General features: G+C 34.0%; 1 protein-coding gene across 1 annotated transcript; it reads right to left on the bottom strand.

Moving 5' to 3' along the window:
• Positions 1-4,172: 4,172 nt before the first annotated feature.
• On the bottom strand, positions 4,173-8,772 carry PIN3D (auxin efflux carrier component 3d). The gene is made up of 6 exons (NM_001280570.1): positions 7,563-8,772; positions 6,665-6,971; positions 6,265-6,350; positions 5,211-5,368; positions 4,342-4,418; positions 4,173-4,239 (listed from the first exon to the last, which is right to left on the bottom strand). Exons 1-6 carry the CDS (start codon positions 8,770-8,772, stop codon positions 4,173-4,175), a joined length of 1,905 nt encoding a protein of 634 aa, NP_001267499.1.
• Between the last annotated feature and the right edge of the window lie 596 nt (positions 8,773-9,368).

The following is a 9,368-nucleotide window of genomic DNA, read 5'->3' as shown; positions in this document are numbered from 1 at the left end:
TATTTTCAATTTTAGATGCAATTAAATTTTTTTTACTAATGTGTCATTTTATTTTAGCATACACTGGATATTATTGGCCATCAATGTAAAAAAGGAAATAGTTTATTATTTGGACCCATTGCAATTAGAGCATACCACAAGGCCAAAAGTGAAGAACTTCTTTAACATGTAAGAATATGCGTCATTCACATTTTGCGTGTGTTAATTTAGATTATTTACTTTTACATGGCTTGTTAATTTGTCTTTATTAATTAAGGTCTTACAAATGTGCCAATCTCAAATAGGAGTTATGTGAAAATCAATTGATCATATTAATCATTACATTATAGTATTGTTCATGTTTTTGTTTTAGATTTTTTTATATATAGTGCCCCAAGCAACCTAACTCAAATGATTATGGGTATAATGTATGTCGGTGTATCGACGAGATAATCAACTACTATCAAGGGACAATCCCTGAAGCCGTATGTGATCTTCCTGCTGTATCATTTCGTATAGCTACTATTTAACTCTATTTAACTTGGTTTTAATTTCACCTTGTTTCATTTCTATAATATTTCACATGCTACTCTTACCCACAATACTTTAACAATAAAATCAATGAAGTTCGGGATGAATGGTCTCAGTATGGGGTTCAGACATGCTCTATATATTTTTTGGTTTTGTATATATTAAGTCCCAAATATTGAGGATAGTTTCAAAATTAATGTGTTTCATATCTACCTCCTTTGCCTATTTTTATTTGCAATAGCAAGTTGTTCAAAGGTGAAATATTATTAGCTAGAAAATTCAATTTATAGGAAGGATTATGATAGTTGATAAATGACTTTGGCATATTAAAAATAATGACATAAAAATGTGTTCTTGGTTGTCATAGATTTTCCTTTGAGTTGATTCAAGCTTTTCACAATTTGATCTTTAACTTCATGTTGATATATGATTATTTACTTACGCCTTTTGGAATAACATTATTTTTTCCTTCCTTGTAAGCTTCATGATTTTTTAGAGCTTTAAATTGAATCAATATAGATGCACAAGATACTTGGCCATGGATCCCTATAGTTGAAGCTTGTATTCTTTCTTCTTTTTTTTCCAATTCAAATGTGATTTTTTTTTTGCATTGTGATCTATAACAACAAATTTCAGGTTATATTTGCACTAAAAGAAGAGGATGTAGTTTTTGTCTTTCTTTACCTAGTTATAAATTTATTGTAGTTATCAGTATGCTATTTTAGGGGCTCCATATATTTTTTGGTTTTGTAGAGTCCCAAAATATTGTGGATAGTTTGAAAAGTGATTTGGGTTTCATTTCTACTTATTTTGTCATTGCTTATTTACAATAGCCAGTTGTTCATGTTTGCAAGTTAAAAACAAAAAAAAGCACATCGATAGTGTTTCATTGGAAAAGTGTCATCTACAATTTTGAATATAGATACTGCTTATTTAATGAAGCATAATCTATATGTTTATCATAAAGAATGATTCTTTTTTTTGAAGAGCTATCTTTAAATAGATATTTGAGGCTTTGGTAGCGCTTAAAAAGCATTATTTAATAGAAAAATAAGCGTTGTCTATAAGCTTTTTTGTTGAGCTTGTTGGTAATCTCTTGGTCACAACTCTTAATGTTGGTGCCTTTGTAAAGTTGTAAAGGGATCTTGGTTTAGGAAAGGTTACTTAGATGTTTTTTACCTAAGGTATTAGGACTAAGAAACTCATATTAGCTGATTTTGACATTAAATCATGAATGAAGTATGTATTATGTGTTTAATGCAAGAAGCAAGTAAAGTTGATGAACTCTAACCTTGACAATGGCTCTGTTATCTATTTTTAACCTCTTTTATAACTTTGCTTTTATTATAAAATCACAAAAACACCATTTTAACTTTGTTTATGCACTTGATCTATTTTAGTCATTCACAAAATCATCCATAAGTTTGTGTCTTTACCACTTTCTTGTGATATTTGTGAGCTTACATAGTAAACTTGTGAAATTACCAATATTGAACATGTCCTTGTGGATACGATACTCGAATTTTCTGTTTTATACTACTTGTTACAATTTGGTACGCTGCCAAGCCCCGGACAACTTAGCACTTAAATCTGCCATGCCATCTAGTGATGATAGTGATGAAGAAGATGCATAAGGTTCCAAGAGTGAAAATCTAACATTGCTTATTAGAAAATTCAAGAGATTCTTAAAGAAGAAGAATCCAAAAGGAAGATTTTTTCATTAAAAGAAGGATTTTAAGAAGAATGACTCAACCTCTCCAAATTTCACTTGTTTCGAATGTGAAAAACAAAGCCACATAAAATCTTAATGTTCTATCTATTTGAAGAAACAACAAGGAGGAGACAAGAAGGCTGGGAGTCAAGGCAAGAAAAAGAAAGCATGCATAACGTGGGAGGAAAATGCTTTCAACACTTCAAGTGAATCTAGCAATGAAGAAGAAGCAAACCTCTGCCTCATGGTCGATGGAGAAGCTGATAGCGCTGTAAGTTCATCTTACTCTAAATCCAGTGAAAACTATGATTGACTTCTCGATGCTTTCAATGAAGTGCATGAGAAAGCTCAGAAATGATCTCTTGCCAACAACTTCCTTAAGGGATAGTTAAGGTGGCATGCGGATAAGATAGTTTGTATTAAAAAAGAGTTGTCTAATTTGAAATTGAAAAATGATGCTCTTAAAAAGGCTTTAGAAGAATCTTCTTGTAATAACAAAACTATCTCCACAAGTCCTCCTTCCCAATGTGAAATGTGCAAGGCACTTCGATCTAAAATGAGTACATACTAAAAGGATCTTGTGCATTTTCTTCTCAAGAGATTATCATGACAATAATCTTTGGATCTTCATCATGGGTTGATATTCATTAATAGAGCTCGAAGAAGTCTTGATTTGCACATCAAAGGTGTATTCAATCCAATTCTAATTTTATGTGTAGGTTTTAATCTTGGTTAGGGTAACCAATGAGTTTTGAGTGAATAAGGTTTCAACTCTTGGATTTTCTCTTGTAGGGTTCAAGGGAAAAGTAGATTATTAGGGAATTGCTTGTGCATAGTATTTGTACTTTGGTTCTTTAACAGTGAAATTTTTTAAGGGATCTTAGAACAACTAGATGTAGGTCCTCTTAAGGACTGAACTAGTGTAGATTTTGTGTGTGATTTTCTCATTTTCTAACCCTTAGTTTTGTGAATCAATCTTGATATTGGAATTTATATGTGTGGGCCATAAAACTTTGTTTTCTAAGGTTTTTGAATTCATTGGTTTATTGTATTGTTAATCTTTTACAACAAGACTTATGAGAAAACCTTGATTTCATAAGGAGTGTATTTCTTAATTGAAACTAAACAATAATTAGGTAAAAGTTTTAAAAACAATATATTCAACCCCTTTTTAATGTGAGAACTATTCCAACAATTGCTTCCGGTGGGAATTATTTCATACCAATACTATATTATGGCCAACAAAAAAATGAATTTGTTAGATCTCAGATTCAATTGAACCAAAATAAAAAAAATAAAACATACACAAAATTTATACAATTGGACCAAAATTTTAATTTTGTAAAATTTGGAGATTAAAACCACAAAATAGAGTAAAATTACAAATAAAAAATAAAAAAAGAGAACTAAAATTATAATTTAACCTAATAAAAATAATAATACAAAAATAAAGAAGAAAAATAAAAAGGAAAGGCTTCCTCATCCCATTCATTTTTTTCCTCCACTTAATTCTAAACTTTCTTCTTAACTTGATGACCCAAATCGGATTTTCTTATAAATAAAATTTACAAATGCTCAATAAATAGGGAACCATTTCTAGATATCATTGACTTTGCTTACCCTAGCTTTCCTCGGTTATGTCTCCCGTACAATGTTATTCCTTCCTCTTTGAGGTTCTTGAAAATTACATCATCTTGGACATTTTTTTAATAGGGAGGCGTTACAATTATATGAGAACTCCCAAAGGGTCAAATTTTCTGAAGTCCCCAAAATCTCGGAAACTTTTGGAATGACCTCCCCTGTTGTGAAAATTACTAGTTAGCGATATTCTTCGTCCAATAGTGTACCCCACTGTGGTCTCCACGCATGCTTACTAACTTCAAAAAGCATCAAAGGTTGAAATCACTTGCTTAATTTTTCCTTGAATCTTGGTTACTTTGGTATTCGAATATTATAAACCAAGGAGTATGTAGTAGACCAAAGTAATTGGAAGGGCTATCAACATCCCAAATATAACCCTGAAATTAAATTTTAGATGAAGGGTCAATTTGAAAGTATAAAAAAACTGTCATTTTTTTTTTCTCTGTGATAAAAAAATAAAGAGAGGTTTGATTGCTTACGCTGTACTAAGAATGGCTGGATGGGCATTGTACTCCTTAGCAAACACAAATGGAACAATCCCTTGAGGAAGTGCAGCCTATTGCAACCACAACATTTTCAAAAGTTAACAACCTTTGTTGTCATCAATTTTTGCCAATAAAGATAATAAATATACTTTAGGCACCGACAAAAGCAAAATGAAAAATTAGACCATCATCTCAATCATTGGAAAAAAAAAATGAATACGTCTTTTGATTGTCATTTTCACCTAAATATTTTGGTAGTTAATAAGAATCTAACGTTTACGATAATCAAAGAAATAGTTGAAAAACCAAAGAGGAACATTAAAACCAACAATTAAGTATCCACTATCCAGCCCGCATCTGTATCATGGTTTTAAAATATGGTCAACAACTATATTAAATTTTTTTAGGTCTCAATAAGTAGTATCGTGACAATTTGTGACTGCTTTGATTATGTCCTAAATAAATTCCCACAATTTTACTAATTGCAATATTTCAAATATTTAAATTATTTATATTTATTTATCTTAAAAAAATTACATTAAATAAAAACTTAAAAATAAAAATAAATTAAAAAGATCGGTTAGATACCAATTCTCTATGGGAGTTCAATTCCGATTTTTACCAATTTTTTTTTATCAATTTGACCGATTTTTTTTATTGATTCTAAAATGTTTTAATTTATAAAAGTGTTTGGACTGATATGTTTCCGGTTGAACCAGCGGGTACCGTCCGATTATCAAAACAATGGTGATTTGTGACCATTAATTTAATACCACGATCTAGTTTTAAAGTTACGAATTTCACTTTGTTTCACCTATTTTGTTAAGACAAAAATGCACGAAGAAAAAGTTGAAGTTAATAACCTGAACAATAGCAACGTGTAGGAGGGTGCCACGAAGGCCAACTGCTATGGAAGCTGCAGCCATAACTGCTGGACCAGTGAGGAATCTAATAGCCATGGCAAATGTAGCCACAGAGTTCCCACATGCTATTATCTTGGGTTGAAGTGCCATAAACAGACCTATAATTAAAAACAAAAATCAAACCCAATCTTTCACTTATTAAAACCGACATAAAACAAAAGGCATCGTCGATGTTTATATTCCAATAGCATAATTCTTAGAAAAGAAAAGAAACCCAAGAAAAAATTAAAAGAAAAAAAAAACTATTTAGTACTTGGTGATTCGTCTAATTCAACCACCATTGCCTAATTATCCAAAAAAATGGTACCCCTCACCAGAACCGTTGTCCTCCGTAAAGTAACCTAGTTTATGGCCCCTGTCCCACGTGTCGGGGACATTATGCTCAACAAGTGAACAAGATCACTTTGATTATTACTTGTTGGTAACAAACATCACCAGCATGGACGGCTATGAGTTGTTTACTACTTTACTTGCTTTACCCCAAATTCCATTCCTTCCATTGATTCGTACACGCCCATTACTCAATTATGTAGGATTGCCCAATTTAATTTACTTTTAGAAGAAACAATAACATGATTGCATGAATTGTATTAATATTTGAGTTTAAGTGTAAAAAGCTATCCAGTATCAATTAATTATAAATTATGTTAGGTATGATTTTTAAAATAATCAATTTAATAAATTTATTATATATAATAATTTGTGATTGAATAATAATATAACAACTTTTTAATATATTCTATTAATGTAATATTTAATATTTTATCCATTAATATAATTTAGGTCAGAAATAAATTAATAAATAGATAATTATAACACATGCATTTTATTTTCTTAGTATATGGAAATCAACATTTATACTAACAATTGGAGACAATATAATAATGATCGATGTCTATGCGAAAGAGTGAAGCGATGTTGTTTGTGGATAAAAGAGTGAAATTATTGCGCGAGAATGAATTTGAATTTGAAGAATGGATTTGCGACCACTCACCTAAGCTGAACATAGCCATTCCAAGACCAGCATCAGACAGTATCGAAATTGATTTCTCTATTATTTTGGGCATATGCACGTGCCACCTGTACGTCATCATTAACCATGAACAACACCATGTGTCAATAACCATCAATAATTAACATTACTCCAATAAACAAAAAGTGAGAGAGAGAAAAAAAAACTCTAGCCGTATAGCTGATTTTGCCGTTACAGAAATGTTAAAAATATACTTTTTTTTACACATCCTATTGAATGTATTTTTTTTTATAATTTTTAATATATTTTAACTAGTAAAAAAATATATAAAAATGATGCGTTAAAAAATGTATTATGACTCATCTTTATCTTATTATAGTCAATTTTTTTCAGACATTATTATTGACTTTGATTAACCTACCTGAATGCAATGAGGGACCATACTACACCAATTAGGCTAGAGTAGGTGTTGGGATTGCGGATAAGCTTTCTCCAGACCATGATGAGTATGAGACGAGTCATGACACTCGCCGGAGGCATGTGTTTACTGGCGGGAGCCTCAGCAGCTCCGGCGGCTTTCGGGTGGAGCTCTGCCGTGGAGCTTGAGCCCAACTTGTTGAGTCCATTATTGAGCCCTTCTTTTTCTTTCTCTTTTTCTTCCTCCACTTGTTCTCCCCCATTTACCGGAAACTTGAACTCTTCCACATCAAGTCCGGCCTCCAAACCACCTTCAATTTCAACCCAATCATTACACAATACTCAAAACACCAAAGCAACCCTCCTAATCGTTTAAACAAAAAATTACCTCAAATCTCATCATTATCATTATACCAATTAAAGAAAACTAAAAAATCTAAATTTTAAAATACAATTACAGTCACACATTTACTTATAAAAAATGTTAAACATTACTAATTTACTATGATTACAATTAAAGCAAAACCTTGTCTGTATAGAACTAAAATCAGATTTCTTAGACAAAATTTTATGTTAAAACTTTGTGTAAAATCTATAAATACTTCACACGATTCAAAAGTAGATAAAATAAGAACTTAACACAGTTCTTAAGTTGTTTTAGTATTAAAAAAACCAGAATTTTTCTATAAGGACTAATATTTAATAAAAATACTATATATATAAACTAATGAAGTTAAACTTCAATTCTAATTTTTTTTTTTAAAATTAATCAACTAAAAAACATGTAACAAACGGTAAGTAGATTGTATCAATTATAATGTTGTAGCGGTTGCCATTAGAGTAACTAGATAGAACAATTTAAAGCTGAAAAGGAAACAAAGAGGTTTAGGTTTAATTAGTACCTTTGTTGTTGGCTTCCCCATTTTGCAAGTGTGCATGATTATCAGCCACCAACATCCTAATCTCTTTAGCACCACCCTGGTCAGGCTGTTGGGAGGTTCCGAGTTCCGTGTTGCCGAAGACGTTGAGTCCGGCGTTCTCCGACACTGGCGAGGCGCTGGAGCTCCATACAAACATGTGGAGCTCCTTCGCATCGTGGGCCCCATTTGCTGGAGTCAGCGAATTCTGACTCTGGCTCTTCAAATGTTTAGTAGAGGAGGAAAACTCTGGGTTCGGAGGCGGGTACGAAGCGGGCACGGTCTGGCTCGGGTAAAACCCAAACCGAGGAGAAGCTACAGTCGCCGCCTGAGGCATAGAGCTTTCTTCGAAATTCGAAGGTCTCGGAGTGGGTCCACGCGAAGAGAACAAATCATTGGCGGTGAAATTCGAGTGGCGAGGCTGGTACCCCATCATGGAAAAAAAATCCGCATGGTTAAAGTTGGAGCCACGTGGCGTTGGGTTACGAGACGAGCTGAGGCTGTAAATCTCCGCCCCGGTGAGATTAGACGGCCTCGGCGTCATCATAAACGACCTCCGTGAAGCGTTCGATTTTCTAACGGTGACATGAAGCTTCCCATCATCACCGACTTCAGCATCTGTTTCCAAGAAGTCTCTTCCGTCGAGCGAAACGACGTCGGAGTCGACCTTAAACGACACAATGGAGGCTGCCGTTTCAGGGAACTGTTCCATGATCAGGATCTTCGCGGCACGGTATTCGAATAAGAAGAGTAACAAGGTGTACCATATGATGCACTGAAGAACCACGACTTGAACCATGAGAGAACCGGAATATTCGCCGTACATTGCGATTAGGAGAGGGATTCCCATGACTAGGGTGTTGGGGAGCGTGGAGAGGGAGAAGATGGTGATCATCCACTCTAGCGAACCGGTTTTGGTGAGGTTGGTCCAGATTGCTAGGGCGAAGAGCATGATGATTTTCTGGAGCGTGTCGGCGGCGATGAAGCGGAAGTTCATGGCGTAGGGGTTGTTGGTGGAGATGAAGTGGAAGGAGAGGAGCGGCACGGCGAAGATCGCGACAAAACGGTTTATGCCGGAGCACTGGTCCGGTGAGAAGATCTTCCACCACCGAACCGAACCGTACGCCAGGATCATCGCCACGTAGAGTGGGACCACTGCGGTCAAGACCATGTATAGGTCTTTCCACGTTATCATTTTTCCTTCTTCCTTCCTTCTTTTTCAGTTAGCCAAGCCTCGCCTAGTGGAATGAGATTTTTTGAGTTATAAAATGAAAAGAGATAAAAAAAAGTTTATGAGTTCGATTCGGTTGGAGAAAAAGATGAAACAGATGAAAATCGAATGAGATTTTGTTGTTGTTACTTTTTTCCAGTTGGAGAATTTTGGTGGCTATTCTAGTTTTCTGTACGGTACTATTACTGCAAGGATACTGCTTATTACTCACTTTGTTGTGTTCAGAGAAGGTGTGAAAGTGTAGAAGGATGAAGTGAGGGAGTGTCAGAGAAAGCACGGAGAGAGAAAAGTGTGTGGGTTGAATTGACAGAGTAGAAAGGTGTTGCTTGAAGAGAGTATATATAGGGCATGACATGGAGAGGGATTTGCGACGAATATGATAATGTGTATGGACGAGTATTTTTCTTGTATTTTTATTTTTGAGGGGGAGGGGCCACATTGGTGTTATTGAACATGGGCATGTATGCGCATGTGTACTTTAATTTTTGCTTTAGGATTTTGTGAAATTAGGAGTAATGTTTAGCTTAGTTTGGGGAAAAGGAGTTAATATTTTCATATTT

The sequence above is a fragment of the Glycine max genome, chromosome 9, assembly GCF_000004515.6.
Source record: "Glycine max cultivar Williams 82 chromosome 9, Glycine_max_v4.0, whole genome shotgun sequence".
NCBI classification, from domain to species: domain Eukaryota; kingdom Viridiplantae; phylum Streptophyta; class Magnoliopsida; order Fabales; family Fabaceae; genus Glycine; species Glycine max.
This window is presented reverse-complemented; position numbering and strand designations above follow the sequence as displayed.

Coding starts and splice junctions, on each gene's coding strand:
- PIN3D (NM_001280570.1), bottom strand. CDS start 8,772: ATGATAACGTGGAAAGACCTATACATGGTCTTGACCGCAGTGGTCCCA. Junction 6,351..6,664: donor TGGTCCCTCATTGCATTCAG/GTAGGTTAATCA, acceptor GATGACGTACAG/GTGGCACGTGCATATGCCCA. Junction 4,240..4,341: donor CCAGCCATTCTTAGTACAGC/GTAAGCAATCAA, acceptor ATTTAATTTCAG/GGTTATATTTGGGATGTTGA.